This window comes from Mobula birostris, chromosome 6, assembly GCF_030028105.1.
Source record: "Mobula birostris isolate sMobBir1 chromosome 6, sMobBir1.hap1, whole genome shotgun sequence".
Lineage (NCBI taxonomy): Eukaryota > Metazoa > Chordata > Chondrichthyes > Myliobatiformes > Myliobatidae > Mobula > Mobula birostris.
In genome coordinates this window covers 85,811,545-85,829,558 of record NC_092375.1, presented here as the reverse complement: position 1 = coordinate 85,829,558, position 18,014 = coordinate 85,811,545, and the positions used below count along the sequence as shown (strand labels likewise).

The window sequence follows — 18,014 nt, the reverse complement described above, 5'->3', positions numbered from 1 at the left end:
TGCAATGTCTTAGGCACCCTATATTTTTTATATAAATTTTGTTTTAGAAGTTTATTTTTTGTCTTCTGCATTAGTGTGTCAGTAGAAAAGAGCAAATTTTAGATTTCCGAACATTCATTCTCCAAAAAAAATTACAGAGAAATTGTTGTAATTAAAGAAAGTAACATATTAGGTAACAGATCATTTTTAAATAAAAACTTGATTACTTTGTTGGCATATGGTCCATTGCATGATTAAACAAAGATAACAGGTGCTAATGATCAATAACATAATGAGTTGAATGAACTAAACTGATTAACTGAAACAGAAATGAATATGGAAGGAATCAAACTGGGCAAACCAAACTAAAAGGTGAGGGTGTGGCAGATGTGACAGTTTAACCTTCAAATCATCAATTATTACACCATGGCAAGAATGAGCATAGCAACAAGACACAAGGTGGTCATCCTTTTTCCCAAGCAGAAATTTCATAACAAATAGGAAGTTCAAGATGTGCTATCCAAGCTCTTCTGAAGAAGCACAAAAAAACAAGCAAGGTTGAGGATCTGAACTGCAGTGATCTGCCATGGAGACTGAGTGCAGCAGACGATCATCATCATCATCAGGTGCCATGCCCAGTTTGAGCTTTGACTGCCATGGCCCACACACTCCTGTTTCGGGTCAAGTGGATCAATTCATTGGTATTCATTTCCAGTTCTCTGGCTGCTGTCTCCATCATCATTTGTCTTTGCCTTTCACTTGCTTTCTTCCCTTCAATCTTTCCCATAATTACCGTGCATTCTAACTCCTCTTTCCTAATCACATGTCCAATGAAGTTACATTACCTATTCATGATCTCATACATTATTTCTCTTTTTGTGTTTGCTCTGTTCATGACATCCTCATTAGATATTTGTTTCATTCGTGATATTCTTTGCATCCTCCTCAAAAACCACATCTCCACTGCTTCAATTCGTTTCCTCATGTTACTAGATATTGTCCAACATTCTGAGCTATATAACATAACTGAATAAACGTAACATTGCAGCAGATGACAGGTACATCAAACTAACATTCCTTATAAATTGGAAGAAGTTCAGCACTGCTATCAGCTTTGTACTCACAGAAACCACTGGAACCCAAGTACAGACCTCCTCAGTCCAGAGAGGTCTTATCAGAAGCAGTCTTCATGGAAGGGTTGCTTCCTCAGCCAAAAAGCCATTCCTCAGAAGTGGAAATAAAGCCAAGAGACTCATCTACACACAAAGCATAAGGACTGGGGTTCTGAACAATGGTAGCAAGTACACTGAACTGATGAGTCAAAATATGAAATTTTTGACTCAAACAGGAGTCATTTTGTACATTGAAGGCTGGATAGCACTACATGGATGAAAGTCTGCAGCCAACATTGAAGCATGGCAGAGTCCAGCAGGTCTGGGGCTGCAATTCTGCAAGTGGAGTTGGTGATTTGGTCAGAATTAATAGAATCCTTAAATGCTGATAAGTACAAACAGGTTTCTTATCTATCACACAGTGCCATCAAGGAGGCATCTGATCAGTTCCAACTTCATTTTGCAGCAAGACAATGTCTCCAAACACATAGCCAAGGGCAGAAAGAACTATCTTAAGCAAAAAGAACTAAGAGTTCTGCAACAGATGGTATGGCCTCCACAGAAGTAATCATCATGGCTGTCTGGGATTACCTGGAGAGGCAGAAGCAAGCAAGACAGCCAAAGTCTGCAGAAGAACTGTGGCAGGTTCTCCTAGATGCTTGGACCAACCGACCAGCCGATACCCTTATAAAACTACACGACAGTGTACTTAAGAGAATTGATGCAGTTTTAAAGGCAAGGGGGAGTCACACCAAATACCAACTAACTTGATTTAGATTTTTACTAATTACTGTTCCTTATAGTTTTTGTTATATATTTAGAAATTTTTAATTTCATTATTTTTGAAAGCATCTTCTCTTTACAGATTTTTTACATGTGCCTAAGATTAATGCACAGTACTGCAAATCCTTGCTTTTATAGTCTAATCTTCTTGAAATGAATGTTAACATTCTATTTGCCTTCCTATTACCAATTGAGCATGCAAATTAACCTTTTGAGAATCCTGTGCTAAGATCCCCAAGTCCCTTTGCACCTCTGATTTATGAATTTGCTCCCTGCATAAAAAATTTATTCTTTCCATCAAAATACATGCCTATACACTCCCTACACTGTATTCCATCTGTAATTTCTCTGCCTATTCTCCTATTAATCAAGTCCTTCTGGAGACTCCCATTTTCCTCAACATTACCTGCCCCTCAACCTATCTTTGTTTCATCTGCAAACTTGTGCACAACGTCATCAATTCTATCATCCAGATCATTAATACATAAATGACAAGTAGCGGACCCTACACCAGCCCCTATGGAACACCGCAAATCACTGGCAGCCAACCAGAAGAGGCCCTTTTTTCTTGTTTTGACTAATTTTGGTTTAGTTAATTGTTCCACCACCTATTAGGATATATTAAATGTAGTGTTTAAATTAATACTAGAGTTACTAATTTGAATATATAAAATTGAGACTTGTTGCATTGTTCCTGTAGTAAAGGAAGTTAGTGACGCAAGTGTGTTGGTATCATTAAAGAATATGTGTTAATCAGTTTTGAAGTAGAGAAGATAAGTTTGCAAATAGGTGTGTGTACAGAAGTAATAATTTTACACCCCGGAGCTCGTCTGAGCAAGTTTATTGGAAACTTATTGAAATAGATTATAAAAAGTTCATTTATCAACTTTTGTGTTTTGAAATTATTTGAGTAGAGAAGAATGTGGAATCAATGAAAACATTCAGTTAGATTTGCTGAACTTTCAATTTAGAATTGACATTTTATTTCTAAATATTTTGGAACATTTTAACACCTTGAGTTTAATTGATGCAGAATTTTGTTTCCCCAGTATGGACCATTCTCAGAAAAATGTGAGATTTGTACGGCAGCAGCATGTCCTGATCAATGCAAAGCTCCACAGGTTACGTGTAAGACAGCCACATGTGTGCATGTCAGCTGGACGGTAAGCAACATCTCTTCTCTTTCTCTTTTAATACTAACATAAAGAATCCAATGAATAATTAAATTACTTTGCATTTATAGAGGATATGTCTATTATCCTATTTGTTGAAATTGTAGGAAATAGGCAATCCAATAGTAACATCTCCAAGCAAGTTACCTCAAAGCTTATTTGTATATACAATAATTTAAGTGTTTTAAAGCCTCAAATAGGACAATCCAGCAGCTGTTTTTCGGATAGTATCCATACCACAAAATCTAAGTAGATAAAGGTAATGCCTGCTCTGCACTTTTTGCTGGATTTATATATGCAATAAATTTCTGTGCTTCATTTAATCTTATAGGTACCAGCTGACAATGGTGCTGATGTGACAGAGTATAGGCTGGAATGGGGAGTAGTGGAAGGTATGATGCAAATCTGTTACTGTGGGCCTGGTCTAAGTTATGAAATGAAAGGACTCTTGCCTGCCACTACCTACTTCTGTAGAGTTCAGGTAATCAAAAAATTTCAGTTATCTCAATGGTATAATATAGGATTTGTCAGAGTGGAAACAAAAGTGTTTCTAAGGCATGTAAACAAATAATGGGGTTGCCAGATCCAACCGGATGTGTTAAGAGCCACTTGTGTACACTTTCAAATTGAAAAACAATATAACAAACCATTATTTTCATTTTAGAAGACAATTCTGAGAATAATTGAAATTGGTTAACTTTGTTATGGTTTATATTCAGTAATTCATTGAAATAATGAATGATAGTGCTATAAGGAAGTCATTGCAAAACAAAATAATCAAAAATAAGGAAGGATATTATGCCTCTAGCCTATTCATTCAGTTTATTGAAAAAATACAGCATCTTCAGTTTAATTCCTTTATCTAAGGTCTTACTTCTGTATATTAATCATTTTATTAAATATTAGTTCCTGCTATAGATGAATACACATAAAGGGGTCTTTCATCTGAAAAGCTGACTGTTTCCTTAAATATTGCCCCATCTGTCAGGTATTTCCAGCATTTTCTATTGCTATGAAGTTAATGGATTTCAATATTGTATCTGGAAACCCCTGTAGTTATTGGTTTATGCTGTCTGTATTGAACTTGTTTTTCTTCTGTATTTGAACATGCAGTAACATTTTACACTATTGCCTTAGTTTGATGTAATTTTAAAATTGCTCCTTTGAGACTGAAAAGACTGTATAGTATTTGCTCATGAGAAGTAGGCATTTTGCTCAAAATCCTTTTTAATTAGAGTGCTATGTGGTTTGTGGTTCTTTGATGAGATTTCTTTCAATTTTACCCTGAGTAGATACTACTCTTGAGGTGTGTCATTCAGTTCTCCTTTATCTTTAGAATAGATAACACTGATTATGTTCATATTCATATATTTATGCATTTTATCCAGCTGCTTCTATAATATTTTAGCTGTTTTCTCCAAATAGATAATCTATTGACCTGCAGCAGCACAAGACCACTCTGGGTTCCACTCCTGAGGCCAATTTATTAGGTACACTCCTGTATCTAATAAAATAGCCACTGAGTGTAATTCTAACTGTTCATCATAATTCTGCTAAATAAGACTTTTTTATCCTGATATTTACTTGAGCAATCTGATCTTCAGTGGGTTTGCATTATGTAGTTTTGGATTCTCACCTCAGCTTGTTACCTCCACAATTAGAATTAGAATCAGGTTTATTATTACTGGCATACTGTATGGTGTGATTTTTTTTTTTTGCAGAAATACAGTTCAACTCTTAGTTACAAATTAAGTAATGCAGAAGATGAATAAAATGGTATATTCATGGACCATTCAAAAATCTGATGGTGGAGGGAAGAAACTATTCTTAAAACATTAAGTCTTGGTCTTCAGGCTCCTGTACCTTCTCCCTGATAGTGTAATACGTGACAGATGACACATACTGTTCATAATAGAAACGTGTTCTATGTAATTCACAAATACCATCATTGAGTTTATGTGTTCACTTTAAGAGATGGTGTCTGATGTATTGATGTGAGTTTAAGGCGACTGCTTTTGGTTTGTTGGTAATGGAAGTAAAGAGCTTCAGCTTTTGGTAAATACATAAAATGACTCTCACATGTTTTATTCACAAAATCCTACAGTGGTGACCCCGACGTGATTTGAACACATTTCAGGGTCATCTGTTGTTCATTATGGACATTCTTTTCAGGGTGACACTTCCCATGTGACACGGGCACCCAAGTGAGTGTGCTGGAGGCTGTCAGCAGCAGCAGGATCCAGATTTATGGGACACAACGCGTGATGCTCTGCTTCAGTGGACGATGCTATACATGGGACTTTGTCTTGGCTAGAGCTGCTGGACCTCTGCTTGTAACAAAGGGCTCTTAGTGGATCTTAAGAACTGCCAGCTTGTGGATGCAAAGAGCTTTGGGCTGTTACCCTGTACCCCCAGTACATTCCCCATGATGACTCTGTCTAGCGTATGCACCACCACATGTGAATTCACTCGCCTGCTGGGCAAATTCCCATAATTCTCCAAGCCCACATTTTCCACTACAGTCACAAATCATGGGGTCGATTACCACATTACCACATTTCCACATCTGGTTCACAGTTGGCCACAGATCCCTTGCGCACGCAATGGCCAAAGCGTCAGACCCTTGGTCTGCACAGCATCAGCGCCACAACTGACATGTAGCACATCTAAGGGAAAAATAATGCTGTAGCTGAATACTTCTTATGGCCCGCCATCAATGCCAGGCACATCGAGGTTGACTATGACGGCATGGCAGCTGTCCAAGCTACCTACTCAGAGGTCCAGGCTGTCACAGACCTGCGATTGGCTGATGTCGAATTCAGGGCTGCAGAAGTTTCCCTCCTGTGCAATTTTTCAACCAATTGCTTTCACCCCATAGTGCCTGGAAATTGGAGACATACTGTTTTTAACTCTATTTACAGCCTCTCGCATCCGGTTAGGAAGGTTTCACAAAAGCTGGTTGCTTTAAAGTTTGTGTGGCACGACCTTGGGAAGGTTATGCGAGCCTATGTTGTGTGTCAATGAGCAAAAATTATCCGTCACGTTCGGATATCATTGGCCCCTTTTGAGGTCCCTGCGTGACGGTTTGATCACATCAATGGTCCTGTCCTCCCCCCGCACAGTTTCACACATCTCCTTACCGCAGTAGACCGTACCACCAGGTGGCCAGAGGTTGTCCCTCTAGTGTTAAGAACGGCTGCAGACGTGGTTCAGGCAATGAACAATACCTGGGTTGCTTGGTTTGGCACTCCATTATTTATTCTGAATGCAGTCCCCAATTCACATCAGACCTCTGGGCTGAATGGCCCAGAACCGTGGTGTTAAATTGCATCATACCACAGCATGCCACCTGCAGTCAATGGCCTGTGCAAGCAGTATCACCATTCCTTAAATGCCACTGTGAGGGCCTCCCTAGCGATGAGTGTTTGCATGATCGTCTCTTTCTGGCGTTCAGATGGCTCCAAAAGAGGACTTACACTCCTTCGCAGCTGAGCTGGTGTGCGGGCAGCTACTACGGGTGCCGGGTAATTTATTCCTGACGCCACAACCACCTGTTCAGCATCTCAGTGGTGTTCCGCCCTCCTCAGTAAATTCAATTCTTTTACACCTATTCTTACCTCATCATGGCATACAGCACTCTTGGGTTCCAGTTGACCCATGTTGTAACTTGTTTGTTTTTGTCCGCCATGATGCACATCAATACCCCCTTGAGCCCCTTTGCAATGGCATGTCCTGGGAAAAGGCCCTTATTGTAGATAGGAAGTGTTGAGCATTTAATATTTCAGTAATATTTGAGTAATCTTGTATATATGTTGGTTGATTTATGAATTATTTAAATAATTCATTATGGGTTATATGTATAAATATGTAATTTGCAAACATCATTACACTACCACGTGATACATGTGTGCCTCACTTAAAGTAAACACGAAGTTAGACTCAAATTCTGTAGATTGTCTTTAACCAGCCCACAAAGACCTAGATGGCTCTATTACCATATCCCCTGCATCACAACATAACCAGGTGCATGTCAGCACACTGCTAGATGAACCAGAGGCACCTGCTGTTACTCCAACCAAGACATATAGGACCTGAACTGGGCAGTTCATACAAGCTCCAGACAGACTCACGATGCCAGTTTTAGTGAATTCTGGGGTGGGCGGGGGTGTGGGGGCTGAGAAGGGAAATGAAATGGGTGACAGATGACATCTATTGTTCATAATAGAAACTGTTCTATGTAATTCATAAACATTATTACTGAGTTTTGTGTTCACTTTAATAGAAGGTGTCTGACGTAATGGCATCAGTGTAAGGCGACTGCTTTTGGTTTGTTGGTAATTATTAATTATTGGATTTGGCACATATAGCAAATAACTGCAGCTACCAATCTTCAAATTTGAATATAGATTGTAGATTAAATTTAAAATGCAGCTTTGAACAATATGTTCTTAAAAGCCTTGAATCACAGACCAGACAGCGCTGATTAAAATTAACTTAGATGTATGTGGTGTGGGTGTAAATCGGGAGGTGTGATGTTTGTGCTTAGTTTCAAAAGAAGCATTGTGGATGCATTGTAAATATGGAATTGTCATTTGATGCTTAGCACATAAAATGTTAGGTAGCGTAGGGCCAACCAAACCTTTCCACCAAAAGCATCTCAATATAATGCCTGCTGTATCTTGTTTTGTGATTAAAGAGGCTGCATCATATGTCCAAGTACTTTTCTCTGGTGACTTCATTCCCGCAACAACAGTAATGGAAGTAAAGGGTTGTGGCTTTTGCTAACCATGTAAAACAACTCTTGCATGTTTTATTCACAAAATCCTACAATAGTAATAACGTGAAGTGGGCACATTCTGGATAGTGAGGGTCTTTAATGAAGAATGTTGCCTTCTTAATGTACCACCTCTTGAAGCTGCCCTCGATAGTGGAGAGGGTTGTGACGGTGTTGGAACTGGCTGGGTCTGCAGCCTCTTGTAATCCTGTTCTTTGGATCCACTGTACATCTGCAGAAATTTGAGTGTCTTTGCTCTTTTGTCAAATATCTTCAAACTTCAAATGAGATAGAGCTACTGAGTGGCTCCTTCATGAGTCTGTCAATGTGTTGGGCCTAGAATAGATCCTCTTGAGATGCTGATAACCAGGAACTAGAAGCTCCTCACCCTTTCTTCCTCTGACCCTTCAGTTCGGACTGGTGTATGTTCTCCTGACTACTTCTTCCTGAAGACCACAATGCAAGGTTGTTGTTACAGCACTACTCAACCAGCTGATCTACCTCACTCCTACATACCTCTTCGTCACCGGATGAGATATTGCCAACCTCAGTTGTATCCTCTTTGAATTTATAGATATCAGTGTAGTTGTGTCTAGCCACAGTGATGAGTATAGAGAAAAGTAGAGCAGTGGGCTAAGCACGCATCCTTTAGCTGTTGTCAGCAAGGAGATGTTATTACCGATCTGCACTGACTGATCTCCCAATAAAGAAATCAATGATCCAGTTGCAGAGGCCCAGGTTTTGAAGCTTGTTGATTAGTAATGAGAGGATAATGGTGTTGAACGCCAAGCTGTAATCGATAAACAGCAGCATGACACATGTTTTATGCTGTCCAGGTGGTCCGAGGCTGGGTGACGAGCCGGTGAGATTGTGTCAGCTGTAAGTCTGTTTTGCTGGTAGACAAATTATAGTGGGTTCAAGTCCTTGCTCAAGCAGGAGTTCATTATAGCTATGACCAACCTCTGAAATTATGTGTGAGTGCTAGTCATTGAGGTAGCTCGCCCTTTCTTGGGCACCGGTATAACTGATTGCCAGAGATTGGAAGTGTTCTTGAGTACTCCAACCAGCTGGTCAGCACAGATTTTCGGTAACTTGAAAACCTGTCTTGAGGCCTGACACCTTGCAAGGTTCACCTTCTTGAAGGATGTTCTGACATCTGCCTCTGAGAAGAGATTGCAGGGTCACCAGATGCTAAGGGAATTCACACACAAGTAGTGTTCCTATCCTTTTCAAAGTGTGCATAAAAGGCATTGAGCTCATTGAGGAGTGAAGCTTTGCTGTCATTTGTGCTGTTAGATTTCACCTATAGGAAGTGAGAGACTGTAAGCATTACCACAGCTGTCATGCATTTGATTATGCCTCTTAATTTCAAAAGGGATTGCTTCTTTGCTCTCATGATGGCCTTCTGTGTTTCATACCTGAACTTTTTGTAGGGTTCTCAATCACCAGTCCTGAATGTCACAGATCAATATCGGCGAAAGCCAGAAAAATAAAATTTCTATGAACTTTTTTACTGCAATCATCCTTGCTCTAATTTTTTCTTTTTCATTCATTTTGGTATCTAAGAGATCCGATTATTTCTCTCAGCTAGAAAGACAAAATCCTTCAGAGGGTGTATAGTTTAATCACAGTCCTCTAACCCTGTTTTTCTGTCTGATTTATAACAGCCTTGTGGAAAACTACTCTGTATAGTTGGATGTATTTGTCACTAATTGCATTAGTACCACCAGATCTCTTCCATATTTTGGTTAATTGTATAACATTGTCCTTAGAGTGTATCCTATGCATTCCCAGTGTTGTGTGTTGAATCCCTATAGCCATGAATGTAAATAATAGTTTTTGTATCTCTTCAGTAAATTAAAATTATTTCTGAAAACACTAATTGAACATGTAATTACTAAAAGGACAAAATCCTGTAAATTACTGTCACTATATTAGATGACAGAGAAAATGGAAACCATGAAACATGGTTTCAAAGATCAGAAAGCTTGTAAAGTTATCAGGTGTCACACATTATTAAATATCTTATTTATTTCCAGGCATTGAACACCGCTGGTGCTGGTCCTTTCAGTGATGTAGTTTTATGTATGACACCAGCATCTGTTCCAGCTGCCGTAGGTTTTGTACAAGTTATGGATGAGGATCAGCTTGATGTGCCGCTTGATTTCCAGTCAACTTGTCTTGCGATACAGTGGGAAGAGCCTTGTGATCATGGTTCTGAAATCACAAACTACAGTATTGACTTCGGTGAAAGACAGCCAGTAATCGTGGACAGAACCACTAGCCATGTCATTGAAAATCTGCAGCCAGATACCACTTACAGGTATGCTAGGTTACAAGAATTTTCATGCCCCACATGAGTTTAGATTGACCACTTTAAGAGTTAAAGCAAACTTTTGATAGCCAGAAAATCTTTTATTATGGCCAGGTATGAACAACTTTTATGCTCAATTATAAAATGTGTGAAACATCATTTGATTAGAATAGCCTTAAGTTAAGCACAGTGAATTTTGTACTTTGGAAGGAAATTACTGTGTGTACTCTTTTAGCCTGACTGGAACTGACCAGAGCAAAGCAATACGTATTGCAGCCCTTAAAAGAAGTCCACTCTGTTTAGCCTTTTAATTTTCAGTTTTATGGTGTACTTAGAGCAATGTTTTAATTGGTGGAATTTAAATGTTTCAAAAAGTAATTTTTCTAAAGAACTACAACAATAAGGAAGAGTATTTTATGCCTGGTGTTTCAGCAAAAAGCTGACTATAATGTAAGGAATAGACTGTTTTCTAAACGGGGAGAAAATTCAAAAATTAGAGGTGGAAAGTGACTTGGGAGTCCTGCAGGTTTCCCTAAAGGTTAGCTCACAGATTGAGTTGATAGTAAGGAATGCAAGTGCAATGTTAGCATTTATTTTGAGAAGACTAGAATATAGGAGCAAGGATGTGATGATGAGGCTTTATAAGATATTGGTTAGACCATACTTGGAGTACTGTGGGCAGTTTTGGACCCCTTATCTAATAAAAGATATGCTGGCATTGGAGAAGGTCCAAAGGAGGTTCACGGGAATGGGTTAATGTATGAGGATTGTTTGATGGCTCTGATCCTGTATTCGTTGTAGTTTAGAAGAATGAAGGGGGATCACAATGAAACCTATCAAATATTGAAAGGCCTAGGTGGAATGGATGTGGAGAGAATATTTCCCATAGTGGGTGAGTCTAGGAACCAGAGGGCACAGTCTTAGAATAGCGGGATGTCCATTTGGAAAAAATATGAGGAAGAATTCCTTTAGATGGAGAGTGGTGAATCTGTGGAATTCATTGTTATGGATGCTGTGAAGCCAAGTCATTGGGTATATTTAAAACAGAGGTTGATAGGTGCTTGATTAGGCAGGGCGTCAAAGGTCCTAGAGAGAAGGTAGGAGAATTGTGTTGTAGGAGATAATAAATCAGCCATAATGGAATGGCGGAGCAGACTCAATTGGCCAAATGGCATAATTCTGCTCCTATGTCTTATGGTCTTACATGGTTAGTTATAAGACCAGTTATAAGGAGCATATGGGAACACTTAAATAATAACAGAAAATACTGAAACGGTTAAACAGTACGTGTGGAATGAGGATCAACATTTGGTCTGAAGCCTTTCATCAGAGGTTTGAAGAGAAAATTAGTAACCACTCAGTTTGGACTTCTCATATGGATGTGGAACACATAACTGATAGCAATCGAGAATTTACTCTGTATACTACAGTCCAGAAAGTTTCAACATCTTTATCCTTTGCTGATACACCAAGCAATTAAGGTGACAAACAATTTGCTTTATTCCAAGAGAATTTGAGTACAAAAACAATAACAAGTAACTGAAATTAAAAGTGCCCCTGGTGATACTGGAAGTTTGTGTGCAAATCTGGTCTCCCTATCTAAAGAAGGATTTACCTGCAGTGGAGAAATGCATCATTTCACTGCATTTGATTTCTGCAGTGGAGTAGCTTGTCCAAGAAAAGAGTTAAAGTACACTGGATTTATACTCTGCGGTTTAGAAGAATGAGCAATGATCTCATTTAAACATACAAAGGTTACAATAATTTATGCAGGAATAATATTTTCTCTTGCTGTGATATTTAGAAGCTGGGATCACAGTTTCAAAATGGGGTTGGTAATTCAAACTGAGATTTTTTTTTTAAAAATTTCACCCAAAGGGCAATGAAACTTGGACCTCTCTATCCCTGAGTGCTGTGCAGGCTTAGTCAATGAGGATACACAGAAGAGTATAGCATAGGAACAGCTCTTCGGTGCACAATCTCCATATCAACCATGATGCCAATTTAAACTAACCTCATTTACTTGCACATGGTCAATATCACATCGTCCCGTGCCTGTTTGTTTTGCCCTTAAATGCTGCTATCATATCTGCTTCCACTGCTTCCTTTTGCAGTATATTCCAGGAACTTACACTCTCTTTGTTTAAATCAAAGCTTGCCTTGCAAAGCTCTTTCAAATTCCCTCCTTTTACATTGAAACCATACTAGACATCCTAAGTGGTGGGGGGGGGGGGTACTATCTACCCTATCTGTGCCACTTGTAATTTTATCATGAGGCCTCCATCAGTCAGGGTCGAACATGGATGCTATGTTCAAGCTGTCTATTCAAGCCTGGGCAGTACGATTATGGAGAGCAGGCTGTTGCCCATGTAGTAGGAACGGCAAAGACCGATACAGTTCGGTACCAGCAGTGTCGCAGGAGTTGCCAGTCAGCATTGAATTCAAAGGAGGACTGCCTTTGGAACTCCAGCTCCGGATTTTTCCTTAGGGTTTCCTCCTGAACCCTTCCCCATGACCGGGTATAGCCACAAGGCAGCAGAGGTTTGTAACCAGAATTTTCCTTCTAGATGAGCTGCCAACTACGGCTGATGAGCCCTATCTGCCCGAAGCGACTGGTTTGAAAGTGCCAGTATCTCACTTTGCCCCTTTTCCTATCAATAGAAACAGTTCTGATGGGCTTGGTAGCTAAGCCACACATGGAGGCCAGGAGCTGGACTTGATTGTCAGAGGCTATTTGAGGCGTATGCCATTGGGAGCATTTAATAGGTAGTGGCTATAGCAACCTCAAGGAATCTGTATAATTTTATAAACATTTGTAAAGTCACTCCTCAATATCCAGTGCTCCAGATAAAGAATTTCCAGGTTTATTCAACTTTTTGCTCTAGATAATACTATCTATTTCTGGTAACATTCTGATGAACCTCTTTTGCATCCCTCCAAAGCCTCCATGTTTCTCCTGTAATATGGTGACCAGAATTGCATATGATACTCCAGCGATAGTCAAATCAAAGTTTTATACACCTTAATTCATTAATAGATTTTAAGATAAAGAGAATAAAGACCCTAATGGTAAAAACCACCTGTGATTTGATTGGTGGAAAAAGAACTGGGGACAGGTGGCCTACGCCTATTTCTTACGCTCCTCTGAAAGCTGTCTGTGATTGTCTCTACCTCCTTCCAGACCAGCACAGGGATCAACCATAAAGTACTACCCACAAGTATTCAACAAGTAACTGAAGCAATATGATGAAGGCTATCAATTAAACATAGCATTTACAATATGAAACACTTGTCCAATATCACTTGTCAATATATAAATAGCATTTGCTTACAGAAACTGCAGTCCCATTTCAAAATCAAAATAATTATAAAGCTACCTTGCTGCTGCTACTGTATTTAACCATCAAAAACATCCTTTTGTACTTTCAGGCTGCGAGTTCAGGCTATAAACAGCATTGGACCTGGTCCTTTTAGCCACACTATTAAAGCAAAAACAAAACCACTGCCTCCAGAACCACCTCGGATAGAATGTGTGGCTTCTAGTCATCAAACTCTGAAGCTTAAATGGGGAGAAGGCACTGCAAAAACCTTGGCATCAGAGGCTACACAATATGTCTTGCAGATGGAAGATAAGAATGGAAGGTAAATTGGACAACTTTCTGTTATGGTTAGAATACTTTAACATAAATTTAAATTCATTGATTAGGCAAACAAAGGGAAAGTCGTTTCAAAGACTTTCAAACTTTAGTAGCCAGAGAGGTTGCAATACACAAAATGCTGAAGGAACTCAGCATCCATGGAGGGAAATGGATTTCAGGTTGAGACCCTGTAACAGGCAGAGAGGTTGCATAAGGTGCTAAATGCTAGTTGTCTCCCTTTCTACCTATTTATGTCTGGTGTCCAAGGGCACCTCTTTCTCATGGTTCTACAGTAATTAAGCATTCACCGTGTGATAAAGATTTGGTACTAATGACCAAAAGAAGAGTATAATTGCCTATCGAAATCAGTATTAGATTTATGACTGACTTATATAATGCAATTTTTTTTGTTTTTACGCCGCAGTACAAGCAGACATTAAATTACTATAAAAAGCAAAAATAAGCAGTGCAAAATAAAAGAAATACCAAGGTAGTTTTCATAGATTAATGAAATATCCAGAAATCCGATGGCAGAATGGAAGAAGCTGTTTCTGACTCATTGAGTCTGGAGCTTCAAGCCTGATGGCAATAAAGGAAAAAAGAGCATGTCCCGGATGGCAAGGGTCTTTAGTGATAGTTGCATCTTCTTGAGACACTGCTGCTTAAAGATGCCCTCCTCAAATGGCAGGGGTAGGAGGGTTTATGCCGATCATACTGAGTCTACAAGTGATGAACATGCCATGTTTTTTTAAAGAATTCTATTAATTCACTAAGAATTGTTTTTCAGCCTGTTATGAAATATTCTGTTATTTGAGAAATACAGCAATTTGACTTTAATCTTACCAAGGGCAGTTGACAAAAACTCCGTAGTTCTATGCTAGAAATTCACTATGTTGGAGAAGTCAGGATAAATATGAGCAGGAGAAGTCATAGAGTACAAATGTTTTGCATAAGAAGGATATTATGCACCAGCTTATTCTCCTTTCCCTGTTGGAAAACAATGGCATAGCAAGTAAAACTGCCAAGATTACTGTTTTGGAGTGAAAGGAGCTAAAACTTGGAGAGGCTGATTTACAAAGAGAAGTAAATAAAGTGAACTCTGATTCTGCATGATTGATATAACAATATACGTGAAGAGAAAACCACAAGCTCATTAAATCAAGATTATGTTCATATAGACTTGGTTTGCTACATTCAGTAAACTAAAATGTGGATTGTGTAATTAACTGCTGTTGTGTTATTCCCATGAGCAAATGGAACTGACTTGCATTGGATTTTACTTGTAGAAATTCTCTTAGAATAGTACAGCACAGGAACAAGCCATTCGGCCTGTAATGTTGTGCCAAACCAGCTAAAAAGCAAATCAAAAGCACCCAAACTCTATGTCCAAAACCATGTCCATATCCTTCCATCTTCTTTACATCCAAACATCTCTTAAAAGCCTCTAATATATTTGCCTCTACCACCATACCCTAGGCAGTGCATTCCAAGCATCCACCACTCTCTGAGTAAAAACTTTACCCTTCATATTCCACTTGAATCTACCCCCTCTCATCTTCAATGCATGCCCTCTGGTGTTAGACATTTCAACCCTCCAAAACCTCAATATCCTTCCTTTAGTGGGGCAACCAGAACTGTACACAATACTCCAGAGGTGGCCTAACCAGAGTTCTATAAAGTTGCAACATATCTTCCTGAGTTTTGAACTCATTGCCTCAATAAAAGCAAGCATTCCATAAGCCTTCTTAACCACATTATCAACCTCTGTAGCCACTTTCAAGGATCTATGAACTAGATCCCAAAATCTCTCTGCTCAGCAACACTGTTAACAGCCCTCTCTGCCCTTAACAGCATACTGTCTCCTTGCACTTGCGCTACCGAGGTACAACATCTCACATTTATCTGGGTTAAACTTGATCTGCCATTTCTCAGCCCATAGCTGCAACTAATATATATTGTATATTCTTTACCAGTCTTTTATACCATTCACAACTCCACCAATTTTGGTATCATACACAAATTTACTAACCCACCCAACTTCATTTTCATCCAGGTCATTTATAAACACCTGTAAGAAAAAGTTTGTGAACCCTTTGCAATTATCTGATATTCTGTATTAATTATTCAAAATGTCTGATCTTTATCTAGGTCCCTATAATAGACAAACACAATCTGCCTAAACTAAACACACAAACAATAGTATTTCTTGTCAATACTGAGTACACTATTTCAACAATTACTGTCTATGTTCAAAGAAGTATGTGAATCTCTGGGGTAATACCTTCTACAAAAGCTATTTGGAGTCAGGAGTTCCAATCAATGAGATGAGATTGGTGGTGAGGGTTACTGACAGAGCCTGCTCTTCTCAAGAAGGATCTGTTTATGTGCACCATGTCTCAATCGAAACAACTTTCAGAGGACCTTGGAAAAAAGAATTAGAGAGATGCATGAAGCTGGAAAAGGCTACAAAAGCATTTCTAAAGACCTGAGTGTTCATCAGTCCACAGTAAGAGAAATTGACTACAAATGAGGAAATTCAGTACTGTTGCTACTCTCCCTAGGAGTGGGCATCCTGCAAAGATGACACCAAGAGTACAACGTGCATTGCTGAAGGAGGTGAAAAGGAACCCAAGAGTAACAGCAGAAAACCTGCACAAATCTCTAGAACTTATGGAAATCTCGGTCCATGTGTCCACTATAAGAAAACACTGAACAAGAATGGTGTTCATGGAAGGACACCACAGTGGAAACCACTACTCTCCAGAAAAAATCATCTGTACATGTCTCAAGTTTGCAAAAGGCCACCTGGATGTTCCATAATGCTTCTGGGACAATGTTCTGTGGACAGATGAGACAAAAGTTGAACTTTTTGGCAGAAATGCACCAACGCTGTGTTTGGAGGAAAAAGGGCACTGCACACCCTCACCAAAGCCTCATCCCAGCTGTGAAACATGGTGGAAGGAGTATCATGGTTTGGGGTTGCTGTGTTACCTCAGGGTCTGGACAGCTGGAAATTGTTGAGGGAACAATGAATTCAAAGTTGCATCAAGGCATTTTACAGGAGAGTGTCAGGGTAGCAATCTATCACCTGTAGCTTAATAGAAGTTGGATGATACAACAAGACAATGATCTGAAACACAAGAATAAATCAACAACAGAATGGATTAAAAAGAAAAAAAAAAGTATGCTTTGGAATGGTCAAATCAGAGTCTAGACCTTAACCCAATTGAGATGTTGTGGCATGACCTGAAGAGGGCTGTTCATTTAAGGTATCCCAGAAATATTGATAAACTGAAACAGTTTTGTATGGAGAAATGGTCTAAAATTCCTCCTCACCAATGTGCAGGTCTGATTAGCAGCTACAAGAAGTGTTTGTTGGAGGTCGTTGCTGCAAAAGGAGGTCCTACCAGATATTAAATACAAGGGTTCACATTCTTTTTCCAGCCTGGACTCTGAATGATTAAGCAATGTGTTCAATAAGATATGAGAAGTACTATTGTTTGTTATTAGTTTAGGCAGATTGTGTTTGTCCATTATGGTGACTTAGATGAAGATCAGACCACAATTTATCAGTAATAAATGCAGAAAACCAGGTAAATGCAAAGGGTTCACAAACAGCAGAGGTCCTGGCACAGATCCCTGCAGAACTCCACTAATTACAGACCTCCAGCTTGAATAAGTCCCTTCAACCATCACCTTCTGTCTTCTATGCGCAGGCCAGTTCTGAATCCAAACAGTCAATTCACTGTGGACACCATACGTTTTAATCTTTTGGGTTAGCCTCCCATGAGGGACTTGTCAAACACTTTACTAAAATCCATGGTGACAACTGGTCAAGGTCCCAGCAATCTCACCTCTTGCCTCCTTTAATAACCTGGGGTAAATCCTATCAGGCCTGGGGACTTACCCACCTGAATACTCATTAGGAGGTCCAACACTTCCTCCTCTAAACACCCTAACGTGTTTATACACTCAGCACAAATCTTCTTGTCTTCCACATCCTTTTCCTTGGTAAATACTGAAGCAAAGTACTCATTAAGTTCCTCGCTCACATCCTCTACATCCAAGCAAATGTTCCCCTCCCCCCACCTTTATCCTTGAGTGGCTGTATCCTCTTCATAGTTACCCTCTTGCTCTTGATGTGTGTGTAAAATTCCTTGGGATTCACCTTAATCCTATTTGCCAAGAACTTTTCATGGCCCCGCCTGGATTTCCTATTTCCCTTCTTTAATTTTTTTCTGG

General features: G+C 39.4%; 1 protein-coding gene across 7 annotated transcripts in view; it reads left to right on the top strand.

Annotated features, from left to right (window-relative positions):
- The window catches only part of fndc3a (fibronectin type III domain containing 3A), a 240,054-nt gene that overhangs the window by 203,262 nt on the left and 18,778 nt on the right, over positions 1–18,014 (top strand). For all 7 annotated transcript variants that reach the window (XR_011886362.1, XR_011886361.1, XM_072260774.1 and 4 more), the window contains 4 exons: positions 2,924–3,037; positions 3,378–3,527; positions 9,860–10,143; positions 13,564–13,776. Coding sequence is in view for 5 of the 7 variants with exons in the window: in XM_072260774.1 (XP_072116875.1) it covers positions 2,924–3,037; positions 3,378–3,527; positions 9,860–10,143; positions 13,564–13,776 (761 nt within the window). In the remaining 2 variants the exon portion in view is untranslated. The remainder of the gene's footprint in view (positions 1–2,923; positions 3,038–3,377; positions 3,528–9,859; positions 10,144–13,563; positions 13,777–18,014) is intronic.